Here is a 17404-nt window from a genome sequence, read left to right on the forward strand (position 1 = left end):
TAGAAACAGCATTTCTCCTTATATTCTGAGTTGCAACCTCTCCCATCTTACTGATTTTTGATCCATTTTTTCAACTAGCTTTATTCGAAGCTCATAACCCGTCGCCTCTTGGCCCAATTTGAAATCTGAGGTAGAACTGCAAAAAATACGAATTTCCAGCCACTTTGGGCACCGGAGCCATGTTTAGCTCCCTGTTTTGGAACCAAAAAATGTGAGCATCGACAAAACCTGGCTATTTCTGTGAAATATTCATTTTGTTTATTTTCATCTGGCAAATATCCAAGAATTTTCTGATTTAATGCAATCACAACCCCTCTTTTCTCAGAGATCAGGCTTCCCGATTGTGACCATCTTATTGCAGACTTTCAGTCATATGAGCAAATCTTGATCTTTTAGAAGTGAGTATTCCCCCCCCCCCTCCCCCCATCCAATTTGAGCCGTGTTTTGGACAATGATAGTCCAATTTTACACTTTTTGAACTGATTCGTGCGAGAAATGATCAAATCGTTTTTTTATTTTAAATTCTTTCATGAAAAAAACTAAAAAATTTTATCGAGAGTTCCTTGCCAGAGAAGGCAAAGTTTACGAGAGCATTGAATTTTCCGCAGTTGCTATATTGTATTTGCCCTTCCTTGGATAAATAAAGAAACGAATTTTTCCGGGAGATAATTCCCGGTACGGAAGGCAGGGACAACACACCATGTTTGCACACTGAACACTTCTAGTGTGAGGAGATAGTGCTATAAGTAGTTAGTAATAAGTTTACTGAATAACAGGATTTCCTCTAAAATGATTCTTCTAAATTATACTTACTCAATCATCATTCTTACTTTTTGCACCTTTTACGTCTTAGATTTTATGGGACTACATTATCATCATACGATCATGGTTTCGAGATTGGGAAGATACCCAGTGGACCAGGATCGACTCAGAGGCCATGGACATGGAATTGAAAAAGTTTTCCAAAGAAATTAGATGTGAGTGATTTTTTTCGTAATTTTTTTTCTGTTTAGGAGAAAATGCTCCAAGTGCGCCTAACAGAGGGAGCACCACTTCCCTATAAAGGATGACCAACCGAACACTAAGGCGGCAGCGATAGCCAATGGAGGGCCACCGCGGTGACCTCTAATTCGCCTCGTCACTGCCCTAGTAGCCAAAATATGATGTATAATACCTTTCAAGATATGTAGAAAATACCTATTCAAATACCTATTAAATAGGGTATTAAATAGCTTAAATTAGGTATAAAATACCGTATTAAAAAATCCTATAAAGTGTCCTTTTTTGTAGTATAAAATACCATTTAAAATAGGTATAAAATAGGGTAGTATTAAATACCATATTAAATAGGTATAAAATGGTATAGATACCCCATGGTCTGGGGTACCATATTGGATCTGTAAAATAAGGTCGGTCTCTAGGTGGCCTGTACAAAAGATAGCATATGTAATACTCATAAAAATTGTTTATTTTTTACACATGAAGACAAAGAACAAATGAATACAATACCAAAGGCTTAGAATACATCCTAGTAAAGAGATGAAGAAAACCAAAAAATAAACAGGAATATAACAATAATAATATGTACAGATCAAAAACGTGACATAAGAGATTCCAGAATCAAGACATAAGAGAAAAGGAAAATGATGATTACTCAAGAGAATCAATTCGATTGACGAGTCTTTATTTATTCTTTGGATCAATGTAGAAAAAACTGCTTTTAGGTAGTTTATTAAGTCGAATTTCTGATCATTTAGCCATAGTTTGGTAGCGAGCAATCAGCTGTGACTAAAATGTGAAGAACCCAAACTGGTGCCTTTCGGCTCAATTTCGTCAAATGGCATTCTTATCATCAAGTCACTGTTGAAAATTCAAGGTTCAGAAGCGCGCGTATAGCAACCAACCATGGCCTAAATTTCCAGAGAAGCAAGTATCCCCATTAAGGCACGGGATATTTGGGCCATGCAAACATGCTCTATTAAAGTTTAGAAAATGAACAAAAAACACTCACCAACTTGCTTGAATCTGTAATCCATTGGGTCAGAAAATCCACTTTGCAAAAATGAATTCGAACAATTAGAACTGGTATAAGTATCGAGGAACACTTGAAACACTATGAGTACATCATAGAAAAATGTAAAGCACTCTTTAACGTAAGAGAAAAATTAGCACAATGATTTAATAGCTAATCAAAACAGCAGCCTGATTGTTGATATTTTGTGTTTGTCGGGTAGACGTACATGACATAGGTAAGAAGGCGGAGCAAGATTGGTCGGCTATGTTTTATCGCTGCTTTATCAGGACGTACAGTTGAAAACTGAAGAGGTGCCTTTAGCTTGTCGTGAGTTCCACCCGACGTAGGCACCACAAATCAGCGATAAAACATAGCTGACCAATCACGCTCCGCCTTTTAACCTTTGTCATCTATGTCTACCCAACAGGCCAACAGACACAAAATTTCAACAATCAGGCTGCAGAACAGCACTCTCAGAAAAGCACTGACACAACGCCATTTTTCAGTTTATTTTTACAGAAGAAAAATGCATTTTTTAAAAGATGCGACATCATCCCTCATCACCGATAAAAATGAAGCTTACATAATTTAACGATTTACTCCGATCATTGATGATATTAAGGTAGCCATCGATTCTCTACCGGACGTTCCTTCCACACATGACAGAGAATGTCGAGAGGCACAGAGCGAATGGCACTAAGCAGCTTGTACATTAGATATGGCAAGTTCCCGGAAGTGTTGATCTGCAAAAATACAAAGCGAGAGACAGATCATCCAATTGATCCACCTACAATTAATGACCGTCAATAGAGAGAGACATTAAGATACATTACAATAAATCATCCACCATTTGATAACAGAACGAATTCAAAGTGAGAGTTAGACCCCACAGTCCACCAGTCGATACAATTTAAAACTCAGGGACCCACCATCTAATGTTGACGGATAACCTGATTCAATCACTGATTGCCAGGATACATTGAGTATCTGATACGTAGAGCAGTTCATTCTTGTTGAAGCTCTAGTGGTTCTAGATATTTTAAAATCAGACAACTTTCATAAGTCCTACGAGAGATGAAGTAGATGCAACCAAACTTTAAGTGTACTTCATTCTTTTGAAGACGCAAGAAAAATGCAGGTGGTATGAGGATGTTCATGGATGTTCCTACAGACTTACTGGAGCACTCGCCTGCAATAGTTGAGAAGTTTCTATTTGTGATAAGGGTCCGCTTCAAATTAGATTTGCACCTTTCGAGTGCATCAGCGGATCCACCATCTCGATTCTGCTCTTTACTTTCAATGCTAAATTGATGAAAGATTCTCTTCCGTCCCACCAAAGGAGTGCGTACACTTATTTGACGTACTTAGACTCTCCACTCGACTTTGTAACTGCAGTAAGAAATGGCACATTGTAGTAAATGCATGCATAACTTCATATAATTTCAATACCTGATTATGAAAAAGTTTTGTACGATTTGAAGGACCTAACCTAGAGTCGGGATCCACATGCACGATTAAGGGCCACTGCAAATGATGGGTCAGTTGCGCTGGTCTCAGAAATGTATTTTCATGCTTGATTCTTGTCGAACAATTAAGATTCAAAAGAGACAGTTAAGGCCATCGTCTAGAGGAATATTTTACTCGCATGAGGCACCCAGATAAATATTCGCAAACAACAAGCAGAATTACATCGTCTGTCATCCGCAGGAAACGCAAGGTTGGCATGGAAAAAGGTACCTACGAGAAAAAAGTAAAATTAGCCACTTACTCCGGCAAACAGAGGAATAATTCAAGCAATGAACAAATTCCTGCAACGGAGCTGATAGTAATGAAGTATTGAAACAAATATTAATTAACTTGAAAACTTTTAAACATCAATAAGGCGGCGTGGGCTTGGTCAATACCCCCTAGTTGGTCGGGTTTGCGCAGGGCGGAGCTGAGACCGTTACAGATGTAGCGGCCATCTTGATGACGTAGATAAGTACAACCGCTATGAGGACGTAGACGTTCGATTAAGGAACCACCGTGATACCATTATCATCATTATCACGAACACGAAACGAGGATGCAGAGATGAAAATTTCCATTTCCATGAAACTTACAGAACGAAATTGGTTTGATACTTATTAATAGGTATAAAACGTGCTTTTGAGATACACCTATAAAAAATCATGTAAAATACCTATTAAATAGATGGATCTGAATATGTATATTTTATACCCCATAAAATATCCATTAAATACCTATAAAATAGGGTAGGTATCTATACGATACCTATTCGATGGAACTATTTTGGCTACTAGGGTGGAACTGTTAATTTCTCGATTATGCAGGGTTGGAGCACGCCGCTATGCTGTGACCCTAACTAAAATCCTCTCCTTATGTCACGTCTCGCACAGGTGTGACCCCACCGGGCGTTCTCCTCCCTTCCCCCTCGCTTGACCCCGAAGGATCAAGACTCCGGATTATAGAGGTCAACCCTCCTCCAAAGCACGGAGCAGTTCAAGGATGGATCACTGGATGGGAGTCCAAGATCCAGAGACTTCGAAAAAGAGTAGTACCTTAGTGGTCGCGCTTGATCCGCCCGCACTCTGCGAAGTAGACGGGACATGGGGAGATAGTACACACAGCAAGGGAACGGACTACGACCTCCTCCTAGTCCTATGGCTACAATTTTCATGAAATTCATCAGCGTAAAAAATGAAAGTATTGGGGATGCATTCAGAGGGACGAGAAATGCCAAAAACAGAGATTTTTTCGATATGTAAATCCCTTTTCCTCCTTCCTCTGTCCTCGCCAACCACTATTCTAGCAGCTCAGTTTTTAAGGCACTTATGAGTATATTTTAGGTAATGGAAAAAATTGCCTTTGGTAAAAAGTTGGAAAGTGATTTGGCCACTAAGCGAAATACTTTCGTATAGTTTATCTTTGTACTTTGATCTCCTTGAAATTTTTTGATTACTCAAAGATGGCAATTTTGCAACTGACCAGTTTCATCCTCAGGTCCTATTACTGGGTTCAACAATCGCGAACACGTCGTAATAATTAAAAAATTAAAACATAAATATAAAAACTAGGTGTAACAAGGTGGAGAAACGGTGCTTGGTCCACACCATTTCGTGGGAAAATCAAAGCCAAGAAGTTCCACAAATTATAATTAGAGTCAAAAATAAATCTTTTTAACTCTAATGAGTACCAGTGCAAAACTGGGGGTGGGGGAGGGAGAGTGTTCAGCTCAGGTAGTCTGCATTGGAATATTAAGTTGGAGTCACGCGGCGAAAGATCTCCAGTTTTGGTCTTTTTAGACCTCATCAGCAGATCACACTCGTCAGTGAACCCAACTTAACATGCCGCAAGATCCGGCATTAAAACGCCGACATGGATACGACACTAATATTCGCTCTCCTTTACTCGTCGGAAAGAGATTTCGATTCGCACATTCGCACCGGTGAACACCACCTTTTAGTAATATTAGATTAATCATTTAATTAATTTAAGTATTTAATTATTAATTACTCCATTTTATTCGAACCTATGATTCATAGGTGAAGATATTTTTCATACCTTATTTCCTCTCGCGCACTCGCAAATTTTCACTTTCAAATTAACCATAAAGGCGGGCATTGCACCCCACACAAGTACTGGATCGATTTCCGCAGACCCGGAACTTTCCGTGAGGTGCTCGGATTCGGAAAGCATCTCTTGGTACCGGACGAATGACACGAAGCTGACTATCGCGTCAACATCTCACCCGTAATGATGATATGCGTCGAATGCAGCATCGCCGACGGTGGATACGTGAACGGGGTGTGCGGACATCACACTTATGCGTTTGCTCCCGATATCGAACCAGGATTCAAAATGGTAGAGCAACCGTCGACGATTCATCACTATCCCCTCTTGAGTGGTAAGATCCAACGTTTGCGCGTTAATATAGTAGACCAACAAAGAAGAGCGATCAATTTCGGTGGTAAAGAAGTAACAGTGTAACAGCGGTGTGGCGTGCTTTGGGATATATCGATTGATCTGTCATTTAAACCTATGGAAAAGGATCGATTAAGAGGGTGTTCGTAGCGAACACCTTAATAATTGATTCTTTATCACGGACTTAAATGGAAAAATATCGATAATCGATCATTCACGCCGAGCCACTGCAGTGCGACTGCACGTTCTAGCGCGGGACTTAGTTATATTATTTAATTTCCCGAATCAGACCTTACACTCCAGTCTCCGATACCAGACCCATCTCGGAGGAGATGATCTATTGCCAAAATTTCGCAAGTCCGAAAATCCGAATTTTTTGCACAATCTGACAAGAATGTACGGAAAAATGTATTTAATTTCTTGTACCATCTGGCAACACTGTAAAATTCGATGCTGCCAAATTACACCGATAATTAAATCCTTTATTTATGTGCACCGCCTGGCAACGATGTTGCGTAACCTACAAATTGAAGGGGCAACATACACCATCGTATAACCCGCAGATTGAAGGGGCTACATACACCATTGCATAACCCGGAAAATGAAGGGGCAATTTACACCATTGCATAACCCGCAGATAAAAGGGGCTACTTGCAATACATGCATAACCCGGCAAATGAAGGGGTAACGAACGTTCCGAAGATATTTAGCGTTTTTTTTACTCTGCTCAAAACCTCATTTTCCTACCACTCAAGAGGGTTTCAAGAGAGCCATCTCCGGCATGTATTTAAATAATAATACCTCTTGGAGCGAGTTGGACCTATTTCTTATCAAATCTGATATGGATACTTATAAATGAAATTTTCCAAAAAAAGAAGAAGAAAATAGTTTGATATTAATTTTTCTCTTTCTCCTTAATCGACCGCCCCTAAAATATGCTACTCCTTGACAACTCCCTTGGTTGTTTACCCACCGAGTCTGGGCTTTCCCCCTCGCGGTATAAAGTCCACTCCGATGGATTAATCCAATTTCATAACAACGTTTATGTTTGTTTTTGTTTTTTTTTTTTCCTTTCCAGCGTTAGATAAAGATATGCGGAACTGGAAAATTTACTTGCAGCTCGAATCGATGATTAAGAACATGCTAACTGCTTTAAAAGCTGTTGCCGAGCTTCAAAACCCGGCCATTAGAGATCGCCATTGGCAGCAACTTATGACAGCAACCAAGGTTTCCTATTCATATTAACCACTTGTTTTTCAATTTTTTTGCCCTCTAAGAATGCACCAAAGCGTATTAATATTTTTCGAGTTATTAGTAACATGCGTTTGACAGGGTGTGCATCTATATATCAATTATTGAAATGACAAATTCCCTGAGGGTGTGGACGATTTTCCGGGTGTCCGTAAAGTAACTGAAAAGTGGGTATAATTTTTGAACAAAAAAAGATAGAAGGTCGCGGTTTGTGGTATTCTTCATCATGCAAAAAGGGAAATTTTTCGATGGGGGGTTTTTCTTAGTGGACCCCCCCGGGGGGCCCCAGGGGGGGCAACTTTGAAAATTCAAATAGCAGCCCCCATTTTTTTAGACATGGTTAAAAAGAACTTAAAAAGACAAGAAAAATGGCGCAAAAAAAATTAAAATCGGTTCACTCGTTCAAACGTTACAGCCGGTCAAAATTTTAAAATGACCACTTTTCATAAAATCGCCGTTGAGCTCCAAATAATTGAAAAAAACAAAAACAAACCAGGAATGAAAAGTTTGAAAAGTGCCTTTTAGGAAAATGAAAAAGAATTGACGTTGTCACAAGTTTGGATGGCATTATTTCAAAATAAAATTTCGGAAAATTCAACGTGGCGGCAAATTTGAGGAAACGCGAAAAATGAAAATTCCAAAAACTGTTATCTTTTAAATACCCTCTAGTCTAAGGAAATTAAAGGTAGCAACTTTAATTATTTTTTTTGGCCAAGTAAGAGTAATAATTTGCTGACTTTAAAGTTGAGGTGACTAATCAATGGAACTTAGCATACTGATTTCAGCTTCGAAAATAGTGTCACTGATCAGATAGTGTATCAGGTGTTACCTAAAAGATCGGTGCCTCAAATCGTGAGGTTGAAACTGTCAATAAGATAATCTCAACACAGATAATAATCAAGAGTAGAACGGCGTTTTCGGAATTGAAAGCGTAGCAGATATCCTCCTTGCCAATTTGGAGTGCCAGGAGTAAGAGAATTAAAACTATTCTTGTATTTTTAATTTTCAGAGAGAGAAATGTCAAAAATGTCAACCGCCCCTACCCCATCAGGATAAACCATGTTTTTTTGGCTCTACAAGTTTGCGGGGGAAAAATTGCTCAATTTTTCTTTTCTTCTTTTTTATCGTTAAATTTGAGAAGAAGGACCTTCAAAATTTCTAAAGCATCCCAAAGGAGGAGCGCTTTTTCACATTGGCTTCATTTTTTGATAGCCCATTTAATCCTGTGATGTTGCATACTCCAACGCTTGAAAGTGTCCCGCTTGACAACTTTAAAGTCAGCAAATTATTGCTCTTGCTTCGCCAAATAAAATAATTAAAAATGATACCTTTAATTTCCTTAAACTAGAGGGTATTTAAAAGATAACAGTTTTTGGAATTTTCATTTTTCGTGTTTCCTCAAATTTGTCGCCACGTTGAATTTTCCGAAATTTTATTTTGAAATAGTGCCATCCGAACTTGTGACAACGTCAGTTGTTTTTCATTTCCCTAAAAGGCACTTTTCAAACTTTTCATTCCTGGTTTGTTTTTGTTATTTCAATAATTTGGAGCTTAACGGCGATTTTCTGAAAAGTGGTCAATTTAAAATTTTGAACGGCTGTAACTTTTGAACGAGTGAACCGATTTCAATTTTTTTTTTTTTTTTTTTTGCGCCAATTTTCTTGTCTGTCTAAGTTCTTTTTAACCATGTCTAAAAAAATGGGGGTTGCTATTTGAATTTTCAAAGTTGCCCCCCCCCCCCTGGGGCCCCCGGGGGGGGGGGGGGGGTTACTAAGAAAAACCCCCCATCCGCTTGTAATACAAGATGAGATACGGAATGGTTCTCAAAACCTCAACTTCCAAATTCTCCATGACTATATCACCTAAGACTGCTGAAACGCTGGCTCCCATTGCTAAACCGTGGATTTGCTTGTAGGAAGTGTCATTAAATTGAAAAATTGTTGATGTTATACATATTTTTAGCATATACAGGAATTTGTCCAGCGGAATTTGACAAAAGTTTGTGTTCTCGTCCCAACGAGCATTTACGTATTGAACGGCCAAATCAGCAGAAATATTGGTATACATGGATGTAACATCCAGTGAAATAAGACAAAATTCATCCGGAACTTCCTGGTTGTTAATAAAATCAAAGAAGTCATACGAGTCCTTTATACTATACTCGCTTTTTCCGACTATGTTAGACATAATGTTTGAGAGAAACGTGGACACTGCAGCAAATGGTGAGTTTATTGTACTAACAATTGGGCGGAACGGGTGATTTTGCTTATGCAGTTTAATTAACCCATAGATTTTTGAAGCTACCGCAGTACTGTTGATTAGTGACTCCTTTTGCAGTTTACTGATGTAAGCTGTCTTACACCAGTGACCGATGATCGTAGTGCATTGTTTTACTTGAGTGGGTACCAATGAATGTCTAATTCTTTGATACGTCGTTTCATCACCTAGCAGTTCAAGCATTTTATCCTCATAGACCTGGGAATTTATAATGACAGTTTTGTTTGATTTGTCAGCTTTTATAATCTTAATGTTTTGGTTTTTTTTACAAAAATAATAAGTGTCTGAAAAATATTTTTTCAGCGACCTAGTAAAAAAGCACTGGTTGAAATTGTTGTTGGAAGCCACGGAGACTTTCTCTGTGGTTGATACCCTGTTTACCAAATTTAAATAATCCTTAAAAATATGAGAGAGGCATCCTCTAATTCGTGATATCACTGGTTGGAATTCAAACCTGATCTTACTTTCGATGGTAGAAATAATACGGTCTAAAGGGATTGGTTTGAATGGTCCCTCTGCTCCGTTTATTTTAAAGTAAGGTAATGAAAATCTAGGTCCAAGAGATAGTACTCTCAAAACAAATTCCGGTATGGAGAAATCCGAAAGATTTTCTACCCAGTTATTCATTTTGTTTTAAAAAGGTTTAAAAACACTTAGATATTCTTGAAAAGCAACCTTATGCAGCCTCATTAACTTATTTTGCAACTTCCCTTGTAAACTTTGCTTTAGTACAAAATTTTTTGCAGTGAGATTTTGAATGAAATCTGCCAACACGGTAGGAGGAAGGACGGCCGTTAATTTTGAGATAAGCTGTTGCAACGCGTTCGCGAGGTTTCTTTGTTCCGAATGACTTTCGTTTATACACAATTTTAGCATGGAAAAGAGGTGTGTGAAAAAACGGCCAAAAATGCCTCAAGGCATTTTCGAATTTTGATCACTTGGGGTGATACAGTAGCTTCCGAGACGCCCAAAACCGGTCGCCGTTTTGCTTAGAAGCGCCGGGTTGCGACGTTGCCATTTTTTAAAGTGGAAACCTTTAACAATTCATATCTCCGCCGCATCTCAACCGATTTCAATGAACTTTTTTTTAAAATGTTTCTCTTAAATAGAGCTTTCTAGTGATGTCGTGTTTTTTGGGGTTTACTTGGCTTTAAGTGGCACTTACGCGGTTTTAGCAGTTTTTGATACACACAAAAATTTAGTTTTTATTTTCCCACGATCGTGGAATCGACGGAATCTAAACAAAAACCAGTCTAAATGAAAGTTCAGATTCTCACCTTTCTAACGAGCACAAGATTATCCCCGGGAAACGTTTAGTTTCCGAGATATGACCGCTCAAAGTTGGTCACATGCGCTTTTGCGCAATGTGAATGCGTCTTATCACCGAGTCATTCGCGAACTAGGGGTCCCTAAGGTTCAATTTACGTTGAAATAATTACACAGAACAGTAAGGTGTACAACACGAGCCGTATTTTCACCTTCGGCTGCCGATGTGCGACGTTGCCATTTTCTGAAGTGAAAACTCTTAAAATGCATAACTCCGCTGCATTTCAACCGATTTCAATGAACTTTTTTTTAAAATTTTCCTCTTAAATAGAGCTATCTAATGGCATTTAGGTTTCTGGATTTTATTTAACTTGGGGAGGCACTTAGGTCGTTTATAAGATTCTTTGCAGAGATTTTTCATACAAAAAATAGTGTTGCTATTTTTTTTCTTTCTTTTTTTCTTTTTCTTCGGAAGGGGGTCTGTATTTCCCCCGATTCTTTTTAACATTCAAACTAGATCGGAAAATCACCATCGCTTAAAGTATAATGCAAAAATCTTGGTAAATTAGCAACACCACCTTCTCTTGTACAATGAGAGCGTCGCTTTCAATATTTGTACACGTTAAAATAGTGATTAAAAGAATCCCTTTTTTAAAAGTTCTTTCTTTTAAATTTTGCCATTTCAAACCCTCCCACAACCCGCGGGAAAAAAAAGAAAAAAAGAAAGAAAAAAAATAGCAACACTATTTTTTGTATGAAAAATCTCTGCAAAGAATCTTATAAACGACCTAAGTGCCTCCCCAAGTTAAATAAAATCCAGAAACCTAAATGCCATTAGATAGCTCTATTTAAGAGGAAAATTTTAAAAAAAAGTTAATTGAAATCGGTTGAAATGCAGCGGAGTTATGCATTTTTAAGAGTTTTCACTTCAGAAAATGGCAACGTCGCACATCGGCAGCCGAAGGTCAAAATACGGCTCGTGGTGTACACCTTACTGTTCTGTGTAATTATTTCAACGTAAATTGAACCTTAGGGACCCCTAGTTCGCGAATGACTCGGTGATAAGACGCATTCACATTGCGCAAAAGCGCATGTGACCAACTTTGAGCGGTCATATCTCGGAAACTAAACGTTTCCCGGGGATGATCTTGTGCTCGTTAGAAAGGTGAGAATCTGAACTTTCATTTAGACTGGTTTTTGTTTAGATTCCGTCGATTCCACGATCGTGGGAAAATAAAAACTAAATTTTTGTGTGTATCAAAAACTGCTAAAACCGCGTAAGTGCCACTTAAAGCCAAGTAAACCCCAAAAAACAAGTTGTACAACAACAGTTGTACAAGGACAAATTGTACAGTTGTGAATCAAAAGTTTGTGTTCTCGTCCCAACGATCATTTACGCATTGAACGGCCAAATCAGCAGAAATATTGGTATACATGGATGTAACATCCAGTGAAATAAGACAAAATTCACAACTGTACAATTTGTACTTGTACAACTGTTCGTCGCAAAATCGATCCTTCAAAAGTCATCAGCATTCCTTACGTTCCATTATTGTCCGAAAACATAGCATCATTCCTCCGGAAATTTGGGTTTGAAGTAGTCCAAAAAAATTACAACACACTTCAGTGTCTCATATCACAAGTAAAGGCACCTACTCCTCCTCTCAACGAGTCAGGGGTAGTTTACAAAATCAAGTGCTCCGAGTGTGATGTCATTTACATTGGCATGACACGTCAATTTCTTAAGATGCGATTAAATGGACACCAATATGACCGGAAGGAAAAAACTGCGCTGCATGCCCACCAAGAAGCGACGGGCCACGTTTTCAATTTCAAAAATGTGGCAATTTTGGACACAGAAAAAAATGATTTCAAGAGATCATTGCTGGAGATGATACATATTTTAAAGAATAAAGAGCACACTTGTAATTTTAGGGCTGATATTGATAAGCTAAGTGTAGTGTATCATCCATTTTTCCAGCGTGACCTGTCTACTTTCGGGCCACCGGGTAATCAGCCATAGCGAGAAAAAATGTTTGGGTGCCCCGGTAATCAGGTGATCGGACGGTCTGTTTACGATGTAATCAGTCCGGCCCGAGCCATGTAGCAGATCTGTCACGATCATTTTAGCTTATTTCTTCTTCTTCTTCTTCTTTTTTTCTTAAATTTCGGCTGATGATGGGAGCTGTTCAGCCCCGAAACGTCCCGTATATATTTTAACCTAGTTTTTAGCCTTGATCCTATAATTTATGTGTCTTTTCTTATAAAATTTCGGGCTACGAAAATTCATCTCATCTTTATTTATATATTTATATATATATATGAGATTTTGGTTCTCTGGAACTGAGACTAATCTGACCTCAAATAAACCATTCACAAGGGCGCGTTCACACGGAGATGCTGAGGATAGGCGAGTGACCGGTCAGGTTGCGCCGCGGTGCTGTCTCGCTGGGAATCCTCACCTAGATATGTATAAGAGCCAACATTCTGTGCACCTGCGCGCCTTTAATATTTTCTTTTTCTCTCTCTCTCTTGTATTAATCCCCATTTTTTCATAGTCCAGTCAATCTGGCATTTTATTTTGCGAAAATCGGAGGGGAAAAAAATAAGACGGTTTCCTGTGTACTTTTGGTCGCTGAATCCGAATCTGATGTTTGCCAACAAAAATTTTGCCCGGAAATGGCCGCCATATTGAAAAAATGGCGGAGAATCACGTTTTCCCCCAAAATCTCACCTATTTTGGGGTTTTCGACAAAATGAGTTACCTCAATTTTAAAAGTACGTAAAATTTCCTATCAAACGACTTTTAGATTTTTGAAATCGAACAATTTGGGTAAAAGTTACGGGCGATTGCGTTAGGGGTGGTTTTACGGGTTGATGAGTTGTTCGTAAAATTTGCTGCGTAAAAACGCTGTAACGCCGTTGGAAGTGAAACAAAAATTCCGAAAATGGTTTGCATATTTCCCCCTTGGTACCAGTTACCCTCCGCCATGTAAAAATCTCCCACCCCCGCCCCTCCCCCCGCACCCCTCATTCAATGTGCACTTTTTTCAATTAAATCACACTAATTACAGATGTCGAAAATGTATGCAAAACCCTCATGGGCCACTTGGTTTTCCAAGTTCCATCACCCCCCTTAACCCCGTTATGACCCCCCTCACCAACCCCTCCCCCCACAACCCCCTCCACGCCCCTCCACCGCAAACCCTTATTAGCCATATGAGAGCCACGCAACCGATTCTGAAAGCAAGAATTTTTTTTTTATTATTATTATTATGTTCTCGTATCTTAATTCACAGCTCGAGGCCGGTAGATATTTAGTTCTCCCCCGGCAACTCAATGCAAAGGAGAGTCCTTGAATTTAAAATTGAAGTAAAAATTTAAAATTGGGATTAAAACTTTAAAATTGGAGTACAAAATTTAAAATTGGGACTAAAACTCTAACATTGGAGTAAAAAAAAAAAAAGAAAAAGAAAAAAAAACTTAAAATTGGGGTTAAAACTTTAAAAATTGGAGTTAAAAGTTTAAATTGGAGTAGAAATTTAAAGTTGAAGTTTAAAATGCAGGTTAATCTTTCGGTTGGTGGTAACTATCCATCACCCAGATCTCGCCTCACAATCCTGCAGCTCCCTAGCAAAGCTGCTTTCTGTAATTGTTGATACAGCTTCGCTCTGAGGTTGATCTTCCTAAGACTATCAAACAACTTCACAGGAATCACCCCCGTTGCTCCAATAATAACTGGCACAATTATTACTTTGTCCAATTTCCAGGGCACTTGATTTCGTCTGCCAAAGGCATGTACTTGCTTATCTTCTCAGCATAAGCGCTCTGGATATTAACTGCCGACGGCACTGCGACATCGATAATAAAAGCAATTTTGGCATCCTTCATTGTGAGCACTATGTCTGGGATGTTATTAGGAATGGTTCTATGGGTGCGAATCTTCCTGTTCCAACTGATGCGGCATATATCATTTTCTTTCACCTAAGGAGGTTCGAACTCATAGTAAGGTTTCATGTCCGTTTCGTTGAGGTGTTCTTTAGCCAGCTCTTGATAAATTATCTTTGCCACAGAATTATGCCGCTCAAGGTATTGCTTTGGTGCCAAGTTGGAACATCCAGCTAATAAATCGTCGAGGGTTTCCTCTTTCGCTCCGCAAATACGACACATGACGTTGTCGATCCATGTTTTCATTATCCGCTTTTGATATGATTTTGTCGGAACTACTTGATCGTGAATGACAGCTATGAACCCTTCTGTTTCAACGAATAAACCTCCCGAGTGCAACGATGATTGCGAAGCTTTAGTATCTATGTCTGCGTCTTCATGGAGTCTTTTAATGTACCGCCCATGAAGAGGCTTACCCTTCCACTGCCCAATTGTTTGTTCTGTGGTTGGGAGCGTTTCTACTGGGTTGAAGGTGTGATCATTCAAATTCAGAGGCGTGATGTTTTTATCTCCACGCGCGATAGCCTGATGCAACTTGCTTTCTTTGGCTTTGTCAAGAAAGTACTTCCTCAGATTTTGAACTTGCTGATGATGTCTGCGCATCGCACTTGGGATCACCCTGTCCCCTTCCGCTCGCGGCAAGTGGAACCTTTCAACACAGCTTCTAGGGTGATGGGAACGATGCTTCCGGAATTCCCTCCTCGTTGCAATGTCCAGGGCGTTGAGCTCAGTTTTGGACCAATTGAGAATGCCAAATGTGTAGGTCAACAGTGAGGTAGCATACGTATTGATCGCGAGCGCTGCATTACGTGCGGATAATTCCGATTTTAGTATTGACCTGAGTCTTCGCTTATAATCATCAGAAACTTGTTGTTTTGCATGTTTATGCTGGATTCCTCTCGCTTGCATGTACCCCAGGTACTTATACTGATCATTCTCAAGCATACCTTTTATTTTCCCTTCTTGTCCCGCAGGTTCATAACCTTCGTGAGCTGACCAAACACCTTTGACTATGCTGCTTATTTTACACTTATCGAGCCCGAACTTCATCTGGATGTCGCTACTGAATTCTCCTACTATATTTAACATCGAGTGAAGGTTCTCTTTCTGACTGGAGAACAATTTCAAATCATCCATGTACCACAAGTGTGATATATTGCAATCTCCATAATTGCACCCCACCCTCAGACTGCCAAGCAACTTTGTCAGTGGACTCAAGGCTAGGCAGAACCACAGGGGACTCAGAGAGTCTCCCTGGAAGATGCCGCGCCTGATGTCAATCGTCCCTATTTTTAGCTGTTGGCCGGGTGTGTTTAGACAGAGCTCGGTTTTCCAGCTTCTCATAGTCTGTGCTAAGAACTGTATAAGTTTCGGATTGATACCGTAAATTTCAAGGACCTCTAGCAACCAGGATTGGGGAATGCTATCAAATGCCTTTTGGTAATCAATATAGGCTGTGAAAAGAGGTGCCTTCGTGTTGATAGCGGCCTTAGTAATTACTGCATCAATTGTTAGTTGTTCTTTGCACCCTCTTGAGCCTTTACGACATCCTTTCTGCTCTTCGTCTAGTAACTTATTCTGCTCAAGATGTTTGTAGATCTTCTCTGAAATTACAGACGTTAACAGCTTGTAAACTGTGGGAAGGCAGGTGATCGGCCGATACTTTGCAGGGTCATCTGAGTACCGCTTCGTTTTGGGTATTAAAAATGTGATTCCAGTTGTTAGGAATGCTGGCAGCTCTTCCGGGCATTGAAGGATTTTTCCAAAACACCGAGCAAGTTGCTGGTGCGCTGATTTGAAGGATTTCAACCAGAAATTTTTCGAGCTTGTCGGGGCCAGGGGCTTTCCAGTTCTGCATCTTTTTAAGGGCTCCTTCATCATCAGCTTCGCTTACCGTTTGCTCTGTCATTTCATCCCTGATGAAAACTTTGGACTTAACTTTCTCCAACCACTCTGCGTTATTGTTATGGTTAACTGGTTTGCTCCATATATCTTGCCAGAAATTCCTGGTGATTTCAATGCTAGGCGTTTTGTCGTGCCCTATCTTCTCATCTGCTTCTTTTTGCTGCAGACTTCTGTAAAATGCACTTTGGCTTCTCTTGAATAACCCATGTTGTTCCCGGCGCATGTTACTCTTTTGGTACCTCTTTAGCTTCGCTGCTTGAACTTGTAATTTTTGTTTTAGAAGATCTAACACATCTGTTTCGGTGGGATTATCCTCGCTCCTGAGCTTTTCAAGAAGTTTTTTACCCATCTTTTCGACTTTTTTGCTTGGGTGTGGTCTCAAGTACTCGGTGAGAATGCCTGTATCCTTCCTTAGGCCTTTGATTGTCTTCTGTATCCTGGCTTCCCACGCTGGTCTCCTATTCTTTTTGCTACGACCGTTGCCTTCTTGTAATCCATCGATTTTCTGGTGATTGAGGAACAGAACTGTCGCAGCTCCTACGAAAAGCAGTGTATGCAATTCTTGGAGTGACGTTTCACTAGTAATGATGCTCCTTAGTATGCCATTGATTTCAGCTATGATTTTTCCAATAAACGGCTTATTGAAAAGTCGTGGGAGTCTGGGTCTACTCCCAGGCTCTAGATGCTTGAACTGTGACAGGAACTTGTCGAACACCTCTGTGGCTTTGGGAGACGGACTGGTTGGGTTTTCAGCCCTTGCTCTTTTCTGCGCAAATGCAGCACGTATCTCTACTCCTCTGGACCCTGCCGAGCTCTCCG

The 17404-nt window shown here is 39.7% G+C and overlaps 1 protein-coding gene across 1 annotated transcript in view; it reads left to right on the forward strand.

The window, feature by feature from the left end:
* Positions 1-17404, forward strand: part of LOC109037293 (dynein beta chain, ciliary) — a 684333-nt gene that overhangs the window by 18707 nt on the left and 648222 nt on the right. Inside the window, exons 3-4 of the mRNA XM_072296415.1 lie at positions 854-977; positions 7017-7165. Of these exons, the coding sequence (XP_072152516.1) occupies positions 854-977; positions 7017-7165 (273 nt within the window). The remainder of the gene's footprint in view (positions 1-853; positions 978-7016; positions 7166-17404) is intronic.

Source organism: Bemisia tabaci, chromosome 2 (assembly GCF_918797505.1).
Source record: "Bemisia tabaci chromosome 2, PGI_BMITA_v3".
NCBI lineage: Eukaryota > Metazoa > Arthropoda > Insecta > Hemiptera > Aleyrodidae > Bemisia > Bemisia tabaci.